The following is a 22566-nucleotide window of genomic DNA, read 5'->3' as shown; positions in this document are numbered from 1 at the left end:
GAACTGATTCTTCACACATTACACATAACGCTGAATCGCCTTAATTACTGCTAGATCCATGCAGCATGGAATAGCTTCAGATAGGTGTGGAAGTGTTTCTTGTATTCGTGTCATGCACCCGTTCGTCATGGTAGTTTTGCATTAAATGTGTCGTCAGCTTATTCAAGTGAAAGGCATTGTGTTAATCAGTGTGTTTGTTAATTGAGGCTGTGTCCACTGACAACTGTGGAAATGCAGTGAAGGAAATCACAGGCCTCAGGGTATGGAAATGGAAATAGTTAACTCTGATGAATTTAACTGTGGGAAGTTTTTTTTTTTTTTGGAGCCTCGGGTGTTCAGGGCGTTGCATGTTTACGCCTTACAGGAGGGTGAAAAGAAGGTGACGTATGTCTACAAGACGATTGAAGAGGTCAAGTCGGAAGGGGTGTACAAGAAGCCGTTGACAGGACCGCAGAGCAAGCTCAGCAAGGTCAAGGTCATCGACATGACTGGGCCGGAACAACGGGTGCTGTCAGGTATGTGTGCCAATTCTTGTAAACTGTAGCAACTTGAACTGGCATCTTACTGCACCTTACTTTCAGCAGTTGGAACTAGGTTTGTGCGAATGTTCGAGTTAATAGTAAAACGTCCAATATTGAATTCAATGAGAATGTTTAATGTAACCCCTAAACACTTGTCTTGATTCTGTAATGGATGGTGAATAATTTTATTATTACTGTTAATAATATTATATAGTGGCTTTGTAATTGTGGTTTTGACTTCCTTTATTTAAAACCAAGGCAGCAAACATTGCTTTTCGTGCTCTTGGGGTGCTCTGTTTGAGGTTTTTGGAGTTGCATTTGAAAGCTTATGCGCACTCTTTCCTTTTTTGTGGAATGATTTTGTGGTTAGAAAAGTGAATGGTTTTGAAAGACCTACAGTGCCCCATTTTGCTGCTCAAAGGTGTCCAGAATATTCGCCCCATAATTAGCGGAAGAAAATTACTGTTCACTTCAAAACTACCATTCACGTGAATCTGGCTAAAATTAATAGTCACTGGTCTCAAACTAGTTATGTTGCCGCCGCGGTGGCTGAGTGGTTACGGTACTTGGCTGCTGACCCGAAATACGTGGGTTCGACCCCGGCCGCGGCGGTTGAATTTCAATGGGGGCGAAATTCTGGAGGCCCGTGTACTGTGCGATGTCAGGGCAAGTTAAAGAAGCCCAGGTGGTCGAAATTTCCGGAGCCCTTCACTACGGCGCCCCTCATAGCCCGAGTCGCTTTGGGACGTTAAACCCCCATAAACCATAAACCAAACAAAACTAGTTATGAAAAGTGTGCTTGTCTAGAGGCGGCTAACTGTGGTCTCTTATCTGTACTGCTCCCAGGTTACCACGAGCTTCACCAGCAGCATTCGAGGCCCGACGAGCGGGAGGAGATTGAGCTCAAGCGCGCCGTCGGATCTCACTTCTCGGTGCCGGAGCTGACCAACAACCTGGAGCTGCTGGTGGACATGACGGAGCAGCGGATCGTGCAGAACGACCGAGAGGCCAAGCACGAGGACGACCGCACCGTCAACCTGCAGCACGAGCTGGAACGCCTCGAGGAGCTCATCACAGCCGAGGAGAAGCAGGAGCGGAGGCTGGGCCAGCTCAGTGACATCGTCAAGACGTGAGTTGGTTAAAACAAGATGCCTCTTTAGGGTCGTCATTATGATCTGTTAAAAACACGATAGTGCAAGCATCTTCACGCTCACAAAAGACAGACGGAATGTCGGAGTAACTAAAAGGCACTGTTTGCACCTAATGTTAATTGGGTCAGTTCTCGTTATTGAATGATGTTCCCTCATTGCTTTAACAAGAGCTGTTGTTGGGCTAGATGGTGATTGTCTACATAAGCCATGTTATGTTGCGCTAAAACAATGACACATAAGTGAAGAGCACAAGCCCAGGACGAGCGTGTGCATGTGTTCTTCTTTTATGTGTCGTTGTTTTAGCACAATATAACATGGCTTATGTTTCCTTATTGCTTTGCTGCAATTATTTCTTGACACCAATGAGTGCGACTGCAGGAAATTTGTGTGCTTAAAAGGCTGAGGTGGGCAAGTCTCGTGTGTATTTTCCCATGTGCGGGTTCATTTTCCAATGGTTAATTTGGCAGTGCACTTAAGTATGAATTCTAGGCCATCTGGTGTTAAGATGCTGAAACACCCTGTGAGAAGAGCTAGGGAAGGAAGCAGGCATTTCGCTTTATGGCAGATGGAGCTGAACTCCTTAAAACCCTTTCAAGTGCCATAGTTTGTTTCATTTGAAAACGGGTATTTTTCTTCCTAACTAGTATATTCAGGCCTCAAGAAAGAGTTTTCCAGCGCAAAATATTAGCGGTTTATGGTTGTGGGTGAAATTTCATTTAAAGTGTCATAATGGTTGGAAATGGTGACTTCAGATGTCCTGGATCTATCATATAAGTAGCCAAGGGGTCATGGAATCATTTTCTGTTTCGAAGATGAACCTTATGGTCGAAATTTAGTAAAAAAAAAAAAGGATGGTATTACTGGGGGTAAAATCGGTCTGCTTAAAAATGGTGGCGGCCTTGCCAGTAATCTCATTGTTTTGAGATATATTATTTATTGCGTTCACTAGAGAGCCCTAAAAAGCATAACTGCGAAAGGAAGGATGCCAAACTCACCCGAAAGAAAGACACCACTTTTAGGTGCTGTACACTTTGAGGAACGGCTGCGAGTTTTCTCTCTTGCTTGATACAACACATCTTCTTTCTTGTTTCGGACAAAGCAGGCAGGTAACTCTGGAAAATGAGGTACCGTACAAAACCGACCATTTATTTTGCACAAAATTTGAGTACCAATGTGACAGTGATATGGGGAAGACAATAAACAGTAAAGTCTCGTTTATATGTTCCATTAGAAAAAAGGGAGGCGTACAGGGGTCTTCGGCTGCGGCTCACGTCTGTGCTCTCGGAGAGAGAAGAAATCCAGGTTCATAACATTTGCCAGTTACTAAGTTTCCGGATAACAGAATTTCCCCGGCTGCTACTTTCAAAATTTTGACATATCCTGGTCGCGTGATATGTTTAGCGACTGACTGCACGTGTGCAAACGTACAAGTGTGCTGAAGCTCGGAGCACGTGACATGGAAGAGCTGGACCGCACCGACAGTCACCTGACATGGTCGCTTCTCTGCGGTGCCTTAATGTAAAGGGGCGAAGCATACAAAAAGAAAGAAAAAGGGCGGGGGGGGGGGGGGGGGGGTGCATTCACATTCCAGCACGCAGCCGCTTCTTCATAGTGCCATAGGGCAACAGGGCAAAACACCTGAGAGCTCCACAGATGTGCTTACATGCGAATGGGCTGGGTTTGGGAAACGCAAAACAAAAACACTGCGACAGTTAGCCGCGCAGCGGCTTCCCCACTGCATTTTTGCAAGGGGACGAAGCGTCTGTAGACAAAGAAGCGATCGCAAATTTTGCTGTGGCCGCACATGAACCGGATGTGTTGTGAATTTTCTGCCCCTCCAAGAACAACACAAATGCGTACTAAATTCGGTGAGCACTAGAAGGCGAGCTGCACAGACTGTGTTGCTAGGATTGCTAATCAAGATTTTTATGAGGTGAAAATGTCAATAAATGCCTTCATACCTCATTCATCGGCGACCATTTTTCTAAATGGTGGGGTTCGAATCACGCATTTTTGCTGATAATATGTTTCCGCATTTTTTACACATATTGGCAAAGTTCTACTATGGATATATATATATATATATATATATATAGCTCTTTTATGAGAGATGCCAAGAACATATTAAAACTGCAACTGCAAGATGGCCATTTAAATTTAAGTGCTCACTGCGTTAACGTTTCTGTGTAGTACATCTCTATGTGTTTACTTAAAAAGGGGCCATTGATGCCTGTCAGTTCAAGGTCTTCAGCCTTTAATTTCTCCACCTTTTTTTTTTTTTCGATCGATCACCCCAGGATGGTTGACCGAAGCCAGGAGGACCATGTGGAGCCCCTCACCCTGGACGAGTGTGCAGGGATGTTCCACACACTGCAGGACGAGTACTACGAGGAGTACAAGATGTACGGACTCTCAGACCTGGCCATCACTCTGGTCTGCCCCATGGTGAGGGAGTCATTCGACTTATATATATATATATATCAAAAGCAATTTCTTGGCAGCTGATTGATCAATATCAGATCAATATCACACTTGAAAAAGGCTGGTCCTAGCCGAAACGTCTTGAATTAAATCCTTTTGTGTTTTTCAATTTCTGGTGACTTTATCTGATACATATAAGTAAAACCTCGTTAATTCGAACTCTGTTTATTCGAAATCCCGCATAATTCGAAGGTTTTCGGCGGTCCCAACAGTTTCCATGCAAAATTTGCCCGATAATTTGAACAGCCAGCGCGCCCCTCTCCGGATAATACGTAGGTTTAAACCATGGCCTCCGTGATTCGTGAAAAGAAAAATGTGTTGCCAGTCTCTGAGGCCAGTATAGGTGAGTTGCCGGAGTGGCAGCCAGGCGGCACTGTAAATCAATTTTCGGTTTCCGGTGGTTTGTTGTGCCTCGGCGATCTGCACAGTCGACTATTAGTCTCGGAGGCTAGCTTTAGTTGACAAAGCAACAACCAGGTGCCGCTAGGTCACAATTTTTCTGGCTCCATTTCCATTGTTTGTCTCGTAGTGTAGTGGCGCTGCTCGTAGTGGCGCTGCTCGTAGTGTTTTGATTGTTCGGTGCCGCGATCAAACGTGTTCTGTGTTCAGGCGCGTTTATACTCCGACGTAGCACGCGCTCGCGCGGCACGGCTATGACCGCGGACGTGTCTGGCGGCTTCGGCGCACTCTGACCGCACCATGGAGCATGTCTCTATTTCGCGCTGAGCGCGCCGAAGCCAGAATGCACTGCGCACGCCTCCCGCGCCACTCCTCCCCTCTACTCCCTTCGCCACTCGCCTCCTCTCCCAGGCGGCGTGTCGAACGAAGAACGTTCTGCGCTCGTGTCGGAGCTCCGCTCCAAGCAGTGCCCCCAATCAAAGGGTGGCAGAAGAGCGAGTGTACCCCCCCCCCCCCCCTCCCTCCTCCCGTAGCCACAAGTAGCAGTCGCGTCGGAGCGCTTGGCGTAGCGTCGCCGATCTGACGTATCCGACCACAACCGGCTCTCGCCCGCGCGCCGATTGATGACTACTTCGTGACCGTTTTTCAGGCAAAATAAAGGTGCAGTGTTGATGCAGCCATGTTTCGTACGTTTATTTCTCATTTTTTGTCGATTTTTGATAATTCGAAAACCCGGTTAATTCGATGATTTTTCGCGGTCCGGCGGACTTCGAATTAACGAGGTTCTACTGTATAGTAGAATCTTGCCAAGGCTGCAAGGGCTGCACGAGCTGAGCACCCAACACTAAAAACATATGGTGTGATATTTCCTGGCAGAAATTCAGCGATAGTTGTGATTGAGCAGGCAGAAATGTTCTTTTGTGGGCTTGTAGAGAATACTTTTTTTCTTTGAATTATATGGGTCAAATAAGCTGTGAGAGATAAAATGACACCGCTCTTTGTTGTGGAAGTTCATTGTGTATGATTTTTTTTTTTTTTTTTTTTGCCTGTGACTAATGCGATTTCGTGGGTTCTTGCCGCTGGTTGGGACTGCGCTATTGCGAAAAACAAAGAGAGTGTTAGAATTACTGAAGATTTTCAGCATACCTTAAAAACCCGTCTATAATAAGACCCCAACATAATACAAGGTGTAATTTGGGATAGCGAGAACTTTTTAAAATATTTTCCTCCGTATATACCAATCTTAATGAGGAAGGCTCATCGAAAGCATTTATTTACGCTGCGATTCACACTTTAGCAGTAGTCATCGTGGGATGTATTCTTCTAACAAAAAACCAGCAAAAACGAAGACGCAAGACAAGAAGGAACGCACACACGCACACACTGTCACCACATGTATTGTCTTCCGAGAGTCCCTTGTCAGAGATGTCTTTTCATAGAAACTAGTCTTCAATACCATCGAATGCGTTTGGTATCCCGCATTTCTTGAAAGCGTGACCAACGAGCTCCCCGGAAATGCTGGCCCAAGCATCCACGATCCAACTACAGATCCAATTACTCCCTTATTACAAAATCTACTCCACCTTGGGGGATTCCCCTAAACAGTTGGTCAACACTGTTCCCACTTCGAGTTATTGATCAATTCGCTCTCGTCCTACCACAAGCTTGCCGTCCTGGTTAGCTCAATTGGTAGAGCGACTGCTCCGGTGTAGCGGTGGTCCCGGGTTCGAACCCCGGACCAGGGCGAATTTTCTTTAACTACGAAGTTTCTGAGAAAGCTGTATAGCTTTCCTTTGTAGCCGTATGGCTGCGCTCGGGTGGATGCCAATGAGTAATTACTCACTTATTACAAATCTACTCCACCTTGGGGGATTCCCCTAAACATTTGACCAACACTGTTCCCACTTCGAGTTATTGATCAATTCGCTCTCGTTCTACCACAAGCTTGCCGTCCTGGTTAGCTCAATTGGTAGAGCGACTGCTCCGGTGAAGCGGTGGTCCCGGGTTCGAACCCCGGACCAGGGCGAATTTTTCTTTAACTACGAAGTTTCTGAGAAAGCTGTATAGCTTTCCTTTGTAGCCGTATGGCTGCGCTCGGGTGGATGCCAATGAGTAATTACTCACTTATTACAAATCTACTCCACCTTGGGGGATTCCCCTAAACATTTGACCAACACTGTTCCCACTTCGAGTTATTGATCAATTCGCTCTCGTCCTACCACAAGCTTGCCGTCCTGGTTAGCTCAATTGGTAGAGCGACTGCTCCGGTGAAGCGGTGGTCCCGGGTTCGAACCCCGGACCAGGGCGAATTTTTCTTTAACTACGAAGTTTCTGAGAAAGCTTTATAGCTTTCCTTTGTAGCCGTATGGCTGCGCTCGGGTGGATGCCAATGAGTAATTACTCACTTATTACAAATCTACTCCACCTTGGGGGATTCCCCTAAACATTTGACCAACACTGTTCCCACTTCGAGTTATTGATCAATTCGCTCTCGTTCTACCACAAGCTTGCCGTCCTGGTTAGCTCAATTGGTAGAGCGACTGCTCCGGTGAAGCGGTGGTCCCGGGTTCGAACCCCGGACCAGGGCGAATTTTTCTTTAACTACGAAGTTTCTGAGAAAGCTGTATAGCTTTCCTTTGTAGCCGTATGGCTGCGCTCGGGTGGATGCCAATGAGTAATTACTCACTTATTACAAATCTACTCCATCTTGGGGGATTCCCCTAAACATTTGACCAACACTGTTCCCACTTCGAGTTATTGATCAATTCGCTCTCATCCTACCACAAGCTTGCCGTCCTGGTTAGCTCAATTGGTAGAGCGACTGCTCCGGTGAAGCGGTGGTCCCGGGTTCGAACCCCGGACCAGGGCGAATTTTTCTTTAACTACGAAGTTTCTGAGAAAGCTGTATAGCTTTCCTTTGTAGCCGTATGGCTGCGCTCGGGTGGATGCCAATGAGTAATTACTCCCTTATTACAAAATCTACTCCACCTTGAGGGATTCCCCTAAACATTTGACCAACTACAGAGCATAGCTGGAGAGGCCCACTTCAGCCGTCTGGTGTTACTGCAGGCTCTCCCCACCTCATTCAGTCTATGCAGTAGAAGTGCTTGACGTGGTGCTGATGCTTTGAGCAGCTTCGATCATTTTCTTTTTAAAAGCGACGGAGTACTGGTTTCACGGTCCTGACATTGTGTGAGGTGCAATCGCCCTGCATAATGGGTGTTGTGATGACATTGTGATGACATGGTGTTGAAATCGAAGCAGCCAACCGGCACCATTGCTAGATAGCACCTCCTCTCGCTGGAAGCCTGACAGTGACAGCACTGAATAATAACGAAACCAGAATCGTAGGTTCGGGCTAAAAAGTTGTTTGGATCCACGTGTGACATGAGGCGGAAATTTGACGTGCTAAAATCTGGAGAAAAACAAAAAAAAACTTTGTATTATAAGCAGGTACAAATAGCAGTGAGGTACGGCCGCCCCAAAAAATTCCCTGGTGCAGGTACTCCTGGTAGTGCTGCTGTAATCTTCGATCTCAGCAAACCAAGCCGGTCCACTTTGTAATAGCGTTCCATGGGTAGTGAGAGTCCAATTTCTATAGTTTCTTAAGGGGGGACGAGGGTATTAAAACTGACCTTTTTATTTGTGGATAGAATCTCATGAAATATTGCACATAGATGCGTTTTTCTCATCTGACTCCAAATATGTAGTCATAATTGAGCTGGTGGTCCGAGATTAAAAGTTATCTTAAATTTTAGATTTTAATTAGGTAATTTCTTACGCAGCTTTAATGAACTTTCTCACTGCATTTTGTTGCTTTTAATTACATGAATTAATAGCCAGCAAATACCCATACCCGATGACACTCTTACTTTTTTTGTTTAGGCCACATATAAATAGCAATTTACAATTAGCTTAACGAGCTGCAGTGTCAAATAGTGCAACCTTTTACTCTCAACATAGTATATCAGGATGACATGCCTTTAGAGAAAAACGAAGAATGTCATTGGGTATGGGAACTCTCTGGCTATCAGTTCATGTAATTGAAAGCAACAAAATGCAATGAGAAAGTTCATTAAAGCTGCGTAAGAAATTAACTAATTACACTCTAGACTTTGCAGGAGCTAAGACCACCAGCTCAATTATGATTACATATTTGGAGTCAGAAGAGAGAAACGTTTCTGTGTGCAAAATTTCATGAGATTCTAGCCATAAATAAAAAAGTTAGTTTTAAGACCCTCGTCCCCCCTTAACTGGAGGTCAAGTCACCAGTGTGCAAGGTAGAAAAATTTAGTGCATCGCTTGGTTTATGCACGGAAGCAGTTTGACAGTGTTACCTACGCAACATGTTGAATGTAACCGGCTTTTTCACGCGATTTCACCTTGTGCTAAACTATCAGTCAAGAGTGTGTTGTGCCTACTGCTGCACATAGTGGTGTGATGTCATCATCATCATCATCATCAGCCAGATTACATTCACTGCAGGACATAGGTCACAACCTAATTCTCTTTAATCATGCCTACCCATGCCAGCTGTGGCCGCCTACCATAAAATTCCGAACAAGCGCCCCCACCCTTGCAAGGGCCCCCCCTAACTTCACTGTCAATTTCACATTTCTGCGCCTTTCCGGGAAAGCGCCCCCCCCCCCCCCCCCCGCACGCGTTCTTGTAACGTACCGCGCCCAAGCAACACTGGTCTGCCCCATGCAGTTCAAGAATCCAATCCAATCCTGCTTTTCAAGCCATTCGCATGCTCGTTTGCACGCGCCATTTGTCTTGTTTTGGCGTTGTCAAGTTCGCGATGCCGGCGCATTCGTACTCAGTGGCGAAGAAAGTTGAGGTCGTACAATGGCATCGGTAAAACGGAAGAAACCTGCACCAAACGTCTCGGCATTTCAAGCTCGACCGCATACGGATACGGGAATGGGACAATTTCAAAAAGATGCTTCAGCATAACTGCGGGAGAGCAAAACATCGAAGCTGAGTAATGGCGCCCCAGTTTTCAGTGAACTCGTGGACGATGCGCTCTTCGAGTTCTTCGAGCGGGAAACAACGGCAGGACGTGCAGATAGTAACCTGATTCTCTCTGAAGAGGCTGTGAGAATAGCCAACAACACGCAGTTGGGAAACACTGTAGCCGTGGCGCCAGAAGACCGGGGTGGGCTTCAAGCGGAATGCTGTGAACTTTTTTTTTGCGACTGACTTGGAGGAGTCTTTTGATGGTTTTGAGAGTGATTGACATAGCAGTCATAAATCTTTCACTCAATAAAGTTCATATTGCTAGAGATAAATAAAATCTTAAATCCATGTGCAGTGCACTTTTTTTTTCTGGAGTGAAAAAATCGCCGCCATCTTGAATTTTGGCGCCGTTGCGGGATAGCGCCCCCCCCCCCCCCCCTACTTTGCCAGTGATTTCGACTTGCTGGAAGGGGGGGGGGGGGGGGGGGGGGCGCTTGCTCGGAATTTTACGGTAATCTTACCAGACTTCACAGTCTCATCTCTCCAGCTGACTTGGAGTTGCCCCCCCCCCAGTTCTGTTTCCCTTCCCGCGGAATCTGCTGTGTTACCCTGGCAGTCAGTCCATCATTTATCTGTTTGCCGCATTACATCTCCTGGCCAGGCCCAATTCCTTGCTCGATTTACACTAGGTTATTATTAACCTAAGCTTGTCCTCTAACCTGTGTATGTAACTCTGTCTGTCTATTCCTATCATTTTTCTCTCTAGCATACTGCACTGCCCGCAATTTATTTTCCAGGTTTTTCGTCAGCCTCCATGTTTCAGCCCTGCGGGGCAGTGTGATGTTATCATCTTCATCAACCGGCTAAGGCCACTGTAGGATAGAGATTTTTTTCCCATTGATCTCCTATTAACCCTGTTTTGTGCTAGCTGTGGCCACCTTATCCCCGAAAATTTACAAATCTCATCTGTCCACCCAAACACCCTGCTGCCAGCTGCTGCGGTTCCCTTCTCTTGGAGTGGACATTGTTATCACCGCAGTTACCATTCGTAACACATCTCCCTTTACGGAAACAACTCTGTGTTTCTTTGCCAACAGAGGCATAGACTCTCTGCCACCCTGAATGCCAAAACAGCACAGTTAATCGGCCCAATACAGTAGCCGACCGATATTTCAGTAGCAACATTGCATAGTGGGCAAGTTGGTATTGCATCTTTAAAGGGCAACTGCGCCAATTTCTGAGAATTTCGCGATACTCAAGGATTCAAATTTATATAGGCTGTAGGTAAAGCATGACAAGTTTTTTTGCACTACCATTTAAGGGGGAACACTGGTCTTTAAAAGAAAATTTTATTAATGTAGTCATAGTTATGAAATTTTCAGGGCACATGTATTTTTGTGCGCTGATTCTAGTTATGTCATTTAATTTCATGTAAAACAATTCCTTGAGCACTTATGCATTTTTTATGCAAGTATTTTGCGGAAAGTTTTGAAGAAAATTTGCTGCAGGAAACTCGCTGAAATGTACGCCATTGGGTTCTCTTGACACCAAGGAATACAATAAGGGTAAAATTATCATCCTGGCTTTCATAGAACTTGAGTTATAGGGTACTGAAGCTGCCACTTCAGAAACAGGAATACACATTTTCCTTCTCATTTCTGAAGAGACTACTTCAAAACTCTATAACTTAAGTTCTATGATAGGCAGGAAGACAATTTAACACTTATTGTATTCCTTGGTGTCAAGAGAACCCAATGGCATACATTTCAGCGAGTTTCCCGCAGCAAATTTTCTTCAAAACTCTCCGCAAAATACTAGCATAAAAAGTGTACAAGTGCTCAAGGAATTGTTTTGCATGAAATTAAATGACATGTTTAGAATCAGCACACAAAAATACATATTCCCTGAAGATTTCGTAACTGTGACTTCATTAATAAAAATTTTTTTTTCAAGACCAGTGTCCCCCCTTAAAATATTGTGATGTAATCGACAATTGAATGTTGCACTTCTCCCCAATGCACTGGAGGAGTGCAGGAAAACTCAGCGTGACGTCACGAAAGGTATGATTTCAAATTACCGCTGCCGTCAGTCACGCCCTGCCGTGCCTCGTTGGACGGTGCTAAACAACGCTCGGCGGGCTTTGCCTTCAGTGGCGTTTTTTTTTTTTCCTTCAAAGCAGGCGTTTATGCGATGTAAATGTACCGATACCTTCGAAGACCTCATCATGCGTCCCCCACTTAGCGTTGTGCGCTGCAGAGAAGCTTGAAGGCAGTTGCAATTTTAATTGGTGATTACGTCACCGTTTCAAATGCTAGGCCAAAAGGACTTCGCATACTTTACCTGGAAGTTTCTCACATTCGACCCTTTTAAGCTCGTCGATTTCCAAAACCTATGCAGTTGCCCTTTAAGGAACGAAACAGCGCAACTAAAACGAAGGACCAGGAAAACAGCACGAGAGAGCTGCGTGTTCGTGTCTGTCTTTTCCTGGTCCTTCGTTTTAGTTGCGCTGTTTATTTATACAGAATACCCCTAAAGGCCCTCGAGAGGGTATTACATAGGGGGGGCACAGGCAATTGAACAGAATAAAAAACAAACAAAAAAACACAAATATAGAACAAACAACAAAAGCACAAATAAGACACTTTGCATGACATATAAGTAAGCAAAAGAATCAAAAGAATGGCAGCGCGGCAAAGAACGAAGATTACTGCATTATTAAAATTATACAAACAGAACACTAATACAATGAATCTTTTTAGTAACAAACCCTGCAAAAAAGGAAGCCATGAACAAATAAAATAACAATGTATGCGAAGAGTTAAGCAGTAGTTATTGAAGATATAAGTTTAAAATATTTATCAGGATCAGTGGTGGTTGCGATATGTGAGGGCAGAATGTTCCAGTCAGATATTGTGCGTGGTAAGAATGAATGCGCATAGATAAATGTTCTGCAGGTGAAACGTCTAACTTTAAAGGGATGATCGCGGCGGTCAAAAATCGAAGGAGGCAAAGAAAAAAAGTCGTTATGAAGTGATGGATGATGATAAAGTTTATGAAAAAGTGATAGTCGTGCAATTTTACGGCGGAGACATAAATCCTGGAGACCTGCGCGTTTCTTTAAGGCTGTGACGCTGGTGTTACGCTGGTGTTCATTCCTTAACGATATTTTGGACTCCGTTAATTCAGACTAGCGCAATTAGCGCGCAATAATTCAGGCGGACCGGCCTTTGCGAATATGTTTCCAATATTGGCCCAATTACCCGTGCTGCCTGGGATGTAGGTAGTTGCGCCTTTTCCCTGACCAGTTACCAAGAACCTCGCTCATTCCCCTTCAGGTGAAGAAGGAGCTAGAGGCGTGGGCACCGCTCAAACAGCGGGATGCGCACGTCAGCATGTTCTGCACCTGGAAGGACATCCTCGACACGAGCGGAAGCCGGTTGCACGACCACCGGGACTCCCCCGAGGAAGACCCCTACCACCACCTCATCTGGGAGACCTGGATGCCGCCCGTGCGGCAAGCCGTGCTGTGAGTCTATTATCTCCTCACTGAGCAAGCCTGAGATAAAATGGATGACGGAAAACAAAAGAAAAAAATGGCGGTCCTTTCCTAGCATTGAGACTTGCTGTGTTCAGTCGAGCTGTCCTGCCAAAGGACATCTACACAGTCTGTTGTGCATCGACGACAAAACAATTAGAAGTCTGGAAGTGTTTATGTTGATCATGTAAACACTTACAAGAGGAAGAAATGGGCTTGGGCAGGGCATGCAATGCGAAGGCAAGGTAACCGCTGGTCCATAAGGGTAACAGAATGGATTCCAAAAGAAGGCAAGCGTAGCAGGGGGCGGCAGAAAGTTAGGTGGGTGGATGCGGTTAAGAAGTTTGTGGGGATACGGTGGCCTCTACTGGCGAAGGACAGGGTTAATTGGAGAGACATGAGAGAGGCCTTTGCCCTGCAGTGGGCGTAGTCAGGCTGATGATGATGATGATGATGATGAAGAAGTGTTCATATTGGATACGTACATGCTTTAGTCGCATAACGATGCAATAACTTAGACAAGTTGCAAAATTTAAAGGTTAAGAGCATCCACATGATTTCAACAGAAAATACCTCACATTTTGTGCGAAAAGTTGGAGGCCCAGAGGCAGTTTCCTGCGACAAGTCATTCCACTCGTGCATTATCACATATCACTCATGTATGTGAACTTAATTCTCTTCACAGTCAGTTTTTACTCTTTGTAAGTAATATGCTGCTTCAGATGCAGAAGATATATTGTGTGTTTGTCGAAAGTCCCCCCCCCTGAGCCTGCGTTTTTCTCCGTGGTGTCAGGGCGTGGTGTCCGCGAGACTGTGACCCTGTGATCGAGCTGCTCGAGACGTGGATGCCGTTGCTACCGCGGTGGATCCTGGAGAACCTTCTCGACCAGTTCGTGCTTCCGAAGCTGCAGACCGAGGTTGAGGCATGGAACCCGCTGACGGACACTGTGCCGATTCATTCATGGCTGCATCCGTGGCTCCCCCTGATGGGTACGTTACGAAACTGTCGGGGTCAATCTGTCAAACCAAGCGAATTTATGCGACCAGGTTGTTTTTTCGGCTAGCATTATGGGACCTCATATCCTTGTCATGTTTGCCTGCCATTATGCGCATGTCAGATGTACACGGGCTACAACGCACCATGCAGAAATTCAGGAGGCCCTTTGACGATCTAAAATGCGCAAGGCGAAACGCAGCTTTGGCTGCATGGCCGTAAGCACACATTAGGCGGCTATGGGGCGATTTGGATTGGCTAGTCATGACTAATGACCATGACTAACTAGTCATGGTCAATGACTAATTAGTTGATGACTGGTTAATGACTAGTTAGTCATGACCAATTGGATGACCACTAACTAGTCATGATTGGCTAATGACTAGTTAGTCATGGCCAATTATTTGATGACTGATTAGTCATGATTGGTTAATGACTAGTTAGTCATGACTTGTGACTAGTAATGACTGGGGGGGGTGGCCGAGGTCTGTTTTCTTAAGCATTTGATCCAATTAGAGCTGAGCACCGGACCACTAGAGTTGTGAAGGCAACAGTAAGAGTGTCGTGGGTGAGGGCATGCGGTATGAAGCACGTCATGTAATGCTCAAATGAGAAGACCACTACTTTTCGTGACGGAATTGTTTGAAGCGGGGAATCAGCCATCTTGCTTCCATCGAGTGTGGTACGTGGGAAAGCCCACTTGCGGAATTTCACATGGGGTTAAAGCCGAGCTGAGGCTGTGGACAAAAGCTGCAGAATGTGACAGAGTCCATGCAGTGAGCAACGCAGAGGAAAACAAAAGATTCTGCTTTTGTACTGTTTTCTTGGCACTTTAAACTTGATGTTTGGATAATTTGGCCGCCGCGGTGGCTCAGTGGTTACGGCGCTCGGCTGCTGACCCGAAAGATGTGGGTTTGATCCTGGGCGCAGCGGTCGAATTTCGATGGAGGCGAAATTCTAGAGGCCCATGTACTTTGCGATGTCAGTGCACGTTAAAGAACCCCAGGTGGTCGAAATTTCCGGAGCCCTTCACTACGGTGTCCCTCATAGCCTGAGTTGCTTTGGGATGTTAAACCCCATAAACCATAAACCTTTGGATACTTTGCCCAGCTACCGTATAAACGCATGTAAGGGCCGCACCCGTGTATAGGCCGCACCCCGTTTTCCCGAAGGAAATGTTTAAAAAAAAATAAATCCGTGTAAGGGCCGTACCCGAACTTTCCATGACCCAGGTGGGAATAGCCTTCTAAATGCACGCGCCGTGGCCTCCGTGATCGGCTCCTGCTGTGGACAACGGTGCCCTCTTTCGCGGAGGCCAAGCACACGCACAAGAGCTTCCAAAAACCGTCCATGGATGGCGCCCGAGGTCGCAGCCATCATCATCGGCAATTTTTTCTCCCCCGCGACTTCCCGTTATCTTTCCTTCCTCGATGCGTTATCTACATCGGCATCTTTCTTTCCTTACTCCATGCGTTATCTACATCGGCATCAGTATCGCCAGCTCCAGCCTTTTATGGCGTGTTAGCGCGTTCACCGTAGTTGTGGCTTTCGCGTGCTCCGCCGGGTAATGCAGTTTTAGCACGATGGGCAAGCACCTTATCAGTTACACGGCTGGGAGTTAGCTCTCGAATGCGGCAAGCGTGCGGCGGACGGGGAATTCGACGTGGCCGAGAAGTGCGTCCGATGATCGTGAAATCAAAAGCGTGCATTGAGAAAAACAAGCTGCAAAAAGCGCGCTTTCCGAGGCGAGCCGTGCGAGTTTCCTGAACTGGAAGAAGAGCTGCTCTGCTATGTGATGGAAATGCGGAACAACGGCTACGCATTGACAGTGGACATGCTGCGCGGCTTCTTTGGGATGAGCGTGCACCAGAGCACAGCACCAGCTCAGAGTCGAAATACTCCGTGAGTGACGACTGAACGTAGAATAAATGCCGCTCATTCCCTGATGGTGTGTTTTTGCTTAAAAAAAAATTTTTTTTTCATACGTCGCGTGTATGGGCCGCACCCCGAAAATTGGTCCCCGAATCTGGAAACAAAAGTGCGGCCCTTACACGCGTTTATACGGTATTGTGGTTTTGCCTGGGCCAGAATTGATTGAAGTCATCAGTATTTGATAGGTACCAATTATTTGGAAATAATGGATATCCGTTGCCGGAATCAAATATGAACTGAGTAAAAACAGTTTCGATTTGTATTTGAAACTCTGAATACTCAGCCATTCCAACTAGGTATGGTTTACTCTAGACGCCATGGATGCTAATATAGACACATTGTCTCAGAGCTTGCCTTTTGTGCGTGCAGGGTCACGCCTGGAGCCGCTGTACCCGCCCATCCGCCTCAAGCTGGCCAACGCGCTCAGTGCCTGGCACCCCAGTGATGGCTCGGCCAAGCTCATCCTGGAGCCCTGGCGGGCGGTCTTCTCCCAGGGGACTCTGGAGGCCTTTGTCGTCGCCAACATCTTGCCAAAGCTGGCGCTCGCCCTGCAAGCCATGCCCATCAACCCCCACCAGCAACACCTGGGTGAGCAACCGCATTTCGTTGTTGTTCAGCCGCCGCGGTGGCTCAGTGGTTATGGTGCTCAGCTGCTGACCCGAAAGACGCGGGTTCGATCCCGGCCGCGGCGGCTAGATTTTCTTTGGAGGAGAAATTCTAGAGGCCCGTGTACTGTGCAATGTCAGTGCACGTTAAAGAACCCCAGGTGGTCGAAATCTCCGGAGCCCTCCACTACGGCGTCTCTCATAGCCTCAGTCGCTTTGGGACGTTGAACCCCCATAAACCAAACCAGATTGTCTCCCGTCACAATTTTTGTGTCCATGTGACGATTAGGCTGGGATATCGTCACCTGTCACATTCTTTGTGACGGATGTATGCAATACCCATATGAATACAATTCAGCATAATTTTTTTGCATGTGATGAAAATACGGTTTAGCGTACCGTATTTACTCACATATAGGTCAACCCTTTTTTTTTTTTCAGAAATGTTGCCCATAATTAGTTATCGGCCTATATTCGTGACGCAGGTCTTCATCATGCGGATGCACACAGTGAATTGCTGTGTGTACCCGCATTGCTCTTTCGCTCATTTCTGTGCTCTTATCATGGTAGACAGCTTAGGAAGCAGTATGTTTTGGCGTTCTGGGCAGGAGTGGTGATAGTAAAGCACGGGAGGTTTTGGAGGCGTAGCACATAAGAAAAAGAGGGAAAATTTGTGTCAGAAATACATCCGCAAACATTTTCAAAGCTGAGATTTCATATCTTGAACGGTTTTGTTGATTGCACATGAGGTTTGCTTCTGCACATGCCTAGGTTTCTGTATATTTGCTCCCTTTTCTGAGATTAAAGTCAGATGAAGTGAGCGCTTGTCCTACGTCGTATGTGCACGTTTTTCAAAAGATATGGGTCCACTTATATTCAAATAATTTTTTTTTTTATTTCTCGGCGAGCCCAATGTATAGGGGTCGACCTATATTCGTGGTCAACCTGTATGCGAGTAAATACAGTAGCTGTGAGAAGTGTATGCTTTGGCCGCATGCGCGTCCAATGACGACATTAAGAATTGCTGGGAATAAGAGAGCGCGATATGCTACTTACCTCAAAGAACATGGTTTGTTCTTTACTTCTGGTTTTTGGCAGTTGCTTGTGAAGATCTAGAATAGCCAAATTTGATTTCCAGATATACTGAGTGTCCTAAAGGCATGTGCAACTAAATAAAACGGACACGCTGTAGACCGGGGCTCTTTAAAAAGATATTTTTTAGCCTTTGGGGGGGGGGTTGAGGTGCTTGGGAGAGCCAAAAAAGCACTCCAAGGAACCGCAGCTTAAGAATGTGCATTATATCCTGACCTGCTTTTGTTGACAGCAACAAGTATACAGTCAAGCCCACTTATAACAATATTCAAGTCCCATGGAAATACCATTGTTATAGCCAATAATTGTTATAACAGGGTTGTGCCAAAAAAAAAAAAAAGATGACAAACTTCAGAGCATTTACTGACAGTAAATATCCGGAGTGGTTTGATTGTTTTGATGCCTGTAAAAGCTCGTTAATTCGAACTTCAGGGAACCGGAACAATGTTCACCGTTCACCGATGACCAAAGCACCGCCATCACTGTGCCACCGGGAGTTTCGCGCACCTCTGCGTCACAGGAATCAAGCCGGCTTTCCGGAAGTGATTCTTACGGGAAATTCAAGAAGCATGCAGAACTAAGGGTGTGGTGACAGCTGAGAAGAGAAAAACCACGCTGGCTGCACGCACGCGCATTGCACTGACTGATTGGAGGTACGCATGGCGCGCGTAGCCAATGCAGCAATGCAGCAGCTCTCGTGACGCGATGACGCCTGCCTCTTTTGCTTTTGTGGCGTTGCTGCGCCAGCTTAGCCCATTGGTCGGCCCCACACATGCACACTTTTGTGTTGTAAGCATGGTTTTGCTGGTGTGGTTGTAGCATTTCCTTCGTTTTTTTTTTCTATAACGGTTGACGCTCAATTACCAGATTTAATTGTTATAACCAATAATGTGCCTTGACAGCATTGCTATAAGCAGTTTATTTTACCATAGAACACATAGCAAAGCTGATGGTGCCATGACTGACCATTGTTATATCCGATATATTGTTATAACCAGTATTGTTATAAGTGGGCTTGACTGTAGTACCGCACTTTTATTTTTTTTTTTTGCCTTTCACTGCTTATGACCTTCAGGTGCTTAAGTAATCACTCACACATAAGCATTGCAATTCGCATTCCCATTAAAGTAAAAAAAAAAATGCACAGATTTTTTCCAGTGAGCATTTTTAAGTTTTGTTCTGTCCTTCAATAGGTTTCATGCCACTGCACTTTGTTTAGTAAGTCACATGCTTGGCTCTGTTATTGTCCTAGGCTTTAAGAGGTGCAACCCACTAACGACCTGTTAATGACACACACTCGCAGATGCTCATGGCCAGGAAAGCCCATATGCATTTATGGATAAGTACCAGCATGGTATGGATAATAGTTTGTGATTTGTGCGTCCCTGTTGGTTGGTGGAGGTTCTGTGTAGCTTGCGCATGCAGTAACAGCATTGCTGAAGCATTATTTTGTTTTTAGTTTGTTTACATACGTTGCTGGCCCTTCGTGGGCCCAAGCAGGACTGGCGAAAGTATGAAAAAAAAAAATTGGAAGGAAAGAGCAACAGAAATAAGAAGCACTCGATAAAACGCACATGACATAGATGTTCAGCATCGTCTAGAACAACATGATATTGCGCTGAATATGAGAAACCGGATGGTTAGAGTGATGAACTGCAAACGCATCTCTTTCCATATCTCGTACCTGTAACTGCTTGAGCATGGCTTTTATAGGAGAACCTCGATGTTTTGAACTCAGGTTAATTTTAAATCCCGGGTGATCCATGAGATTTCCGACGGGCCGTATTTTATGATGTGAATTTTAACCGGATAATTTGAATCAGAAGCTCGGCCTGGTTAATTCAAAGACCTCGAGTGTTATGCAGGAACAGCCAAATTCGCCACAATATCAGGAACACCCAAGTTCAACTGGTAACGCAGTGTCTTGCCTCTTGTAGTAGGCGTGCGAACTAGTATTAGGCGTCGTGATGCTTAATCTGACTCCCCAGTGCTTAACGCGCTATCTTAGAGACAGCAACAGCCCTTCAACTTGGCGGCCACATTTCATTGGAGTCTAAATGCAAAAACGGATGGTGTGCTGTGCAATGCCAGTGCACGTTAGAGGACCCCAAATATCCTAAATTAAGCCAGAACATTAAACTCCGCAGTTTACTATTTATACCAGTCACAGTTGGTATCAAGATGCTCAGTATGTGCAGAATAAGCTATACAATAGTTATTCAATCACACATCGTAGCGTTCAGGCAGTTACTTTACTTTTTATGTTCGTGACGCTGTTTCCTCATGTATGCACTGATAGTGAATTACATATTTTGAAATAATTCTTGAAGCATTGTGATAGAATATCTGTTCAACTGAATGCACGAACATTGTACTGCAACAGAAGGCTAAACAAGTTCACCCTGTAACCGGCTGATTAATTCCTAAAAGGCGTGCCAAAACCGCCCAATTTTTTTAATTAGCCGCAGTTTTTTTCAAGTAATTTTGATCCTGAAAATATATTACTTCACTTGTTTCTAGTTACAATTAACAAATTTTTTTAGAACAAGAAGCTGCCCTTGAGGGCGACTTTCCCTCAGTGCATGCCTTAGTAATGGGCTACAACCTATTGGAATGCTCCAAATTTATGTGATCTAATACGCTGCAACAGTATGCAAAGTGCATAGACGTTTCGTCCTAACACAAACAAGGCTTCATTATTAGTAGTTAACATGCACTACCCAGCACGTCACCATTGTTGTCGTTGCCCTCATCATCATCTGAGGCCATCTCTAGCTCACAAAGTGAAAGTCACTGTCCAAAAAAAAAAGTCTATATTGCCAGCAACACTGCTCCAAGAAGCAGCTCTTTTTCTCAGCACATCACCGCCACCGGCATTTTTCTTGGGTGATGCCTTTATGAAATGACTGTTGTCAGGCTTAAAACACACCCTGAAGGTGCAAAACGCATTTTTTTTTTTTTTCGCGCACAAATACTGCTCTCTAGTGTTGAAAATCGCAAGCAACGCAACTGCTGGCCGTAACTCGTCTTTGGCTGTGGGAGCAACGCAACATCAGGCCGGACGAGTGTGTCTTGTCGTTGACTATATTGGTACAATCTCCAGAGACATGTACAGCTTGGATTTGGTGGCTAAAGGGTTAATACAAGTGGCAGTAACACTGTTGTCTCGTGTGTCTCTAATCGCTGGAGGCATTGGTGCGAAGCAGGAGAAACCTTATTCCTTAACGCACGCTTACCACTCCACTAGTGCCAGTACACCACCAGTACAACTTGGCCATAGCTAAGTCACACATGACTGAGTGCATAGTTTCAGCATGCAAGGTTTGGTGACTGTAGGAAATAGAATAATGTAACAAGCATCGCTCCAAAGAATGGTGGGGTCAGTCTATGCTGCAGTCTGGTGGAGCCACGCCATGCATCACTGAGAAGGAATACGTATTACTTGAAGCCCTGCTCCCTGGTGCAGTGCATTTATGTCTAGGACACTATACCAGCGCCATCTGGTTGTGGGATAAACAACTGTCTTTGCGCAGGTCGCTTGAGTTGCCGTTGTTTGCTTGCAGGACATTGTCTGTGTTTTCAAGCATGTGTAAAGACTTGATACAGTTTGTTTAGGAGCTAGTTGGCTCACGATGGACCACTGCATAGCACAAAACAAAGCACACATCACATATATAGGTAGGCAGGACAAGTGCTTGTCCCATCTACCTTTATGTGAAGTGTGCTTTGTGTTGCGCTATGCAGTAGTCCATCTTAAATGCATAAAGACACCTCAAAGCACACCTGATAGTCTGTTTCCAAGTTGTACTGACAGCAGTTCACAATGCTGGGAGCTTCCATTCTTTGCTACCAGGTGACGCCTCTGCTTGGGGCCCCGTTGCGTTTCTATGAAGCGTGTAGCGCAAGACAGATGAGATACAGGGTGAGACCTTGACACTGACAGCCCTGTGTGTCTGTGCCAAAACTCTTGCTTGTTCCACATCTGTTTTGCACGTTGTGCTTCAACAAAAATGCAGCACCAACTTGCCCGTATTTTCACCCTCTTAAACTGCTACTAACGCTGAATTTGGTTGTCTATTCATGCTTGTGCTGTTGAGAATTTGAAGAGCGTTAGCTCTTACTCATCACGTTTAGAGCTTTCGTGGGGTCTGCCACCACCCCGAGATCACAGCGCCATCTGTGGCAGCAACTAGAAAACAGCACATCTCGCATTGAGACTTGTGGCGCCATCTACAATAGCATTGTAGAAACAGCCTCCTGCCATGTGCCAATGATGATGTCACAGTCCAATATGGTGGATGGAGGTGGAACTATGCGAGTATGACGTCAGGGGACGAAATGGAAAAGTAGCCTAATAGCGTGGCAATACATCACATGGACGATAGATGGCGCTACCGAACAGCTAACACTCATTACTTCGTCTTCCAGACGGTGGCGGCATTTTTTTTTTTTTTGATGCGTGTTCTTGTTTCGAACACTGGGCCATGCCTGAACACTGTCTCCCCTCGGTTGCTCCTGCTCATGCAGACGTGTGGCAGTGGGTGATGGCCTGGGAGGACCTCTGCCCGGCGTCCAGCATGGCCACCCTGCTGGAGAAGACCTTCTTCCCCCAGTGGCTGCAGGTGCTCGCCGGCTGGCTCCAGCACAGCCCTAACTACCAGGAGATCTCCAAGTGGTACACGGGCTGGAAGTCACTCTTCTCCGACGCCCTGCTCCAGCAGCCCAGCATACGCGGTGAGCTGACTTACAACATAGCGGAATTGCAGTTGACTTACTATTGAGGAATAGCTGTTGACTTACTAATGAGGGATTGCTGTTAACTTACTATTGAGTAATTTCTTTTGACTTACTATTGAGGAATTGCTGTTAAGTTACTATTGAGGAATTGCTGTTGAAT

The 22566-nt window shown here is 45.8% G+C and overlaps 1 protein-coding gene across 4 annotated transcripts in view; it reads left to right on the top strand.

Annotated features, from left to right (window-relative positions):
* Positions 1-22566, top strand: part of sip1 (septin interacting protein 1) — a 61068-nt gene that overhangs the window by 33610 nt on the left and 4892 nt on the right. For all 4 annotated transcript variants that reach the window (XM_089560645.1, XM_089560644.1, XM_089560643.1 and 1 more), the window contains 7 exons: positions 365-515; positions 1368-1650; positions 3970-4117; positions 12847-13037; positions 13840-14036; positions 16342-16560; positions 22197-22403. In XM_089560645.1, coding sequence (XP_089416771.1) covers positions 365-515; positions 1368-1650; positions 3970-4117; positions 12847-13037; positions 13840-14036; positions 16342-16560; positions 22197-22403 — 1396 coding nt within the window. The remainder of the gene's footprint in view (positions 1-364; positions 516-1367; positions 1651-3969; positions 4118-12846; positions 13038-13839; positions 14037-16341; positions 16561-22196; positions 22404-22566) is intronic.

This window comes from Amblyomma mixtum, chromosome 9, assembly GCF_055824585.1.
Source record: "Amblyomma mixtum isolate Tamu chromosome 9, ASM5582458v1, whole genome shotgun sequence".
Lineage (NCBI taxonomy): Eukaryota > Metazoa > Arthropoda > Arachnida > Ixodida > Ixodidae > Amblyomma > Amblyomma mixtum.
The sequence above is the reverse complement of the archived record's forward strand: the minus strand, read 5'-3'. Positions and strand labels throughout refer to the sequence as shown.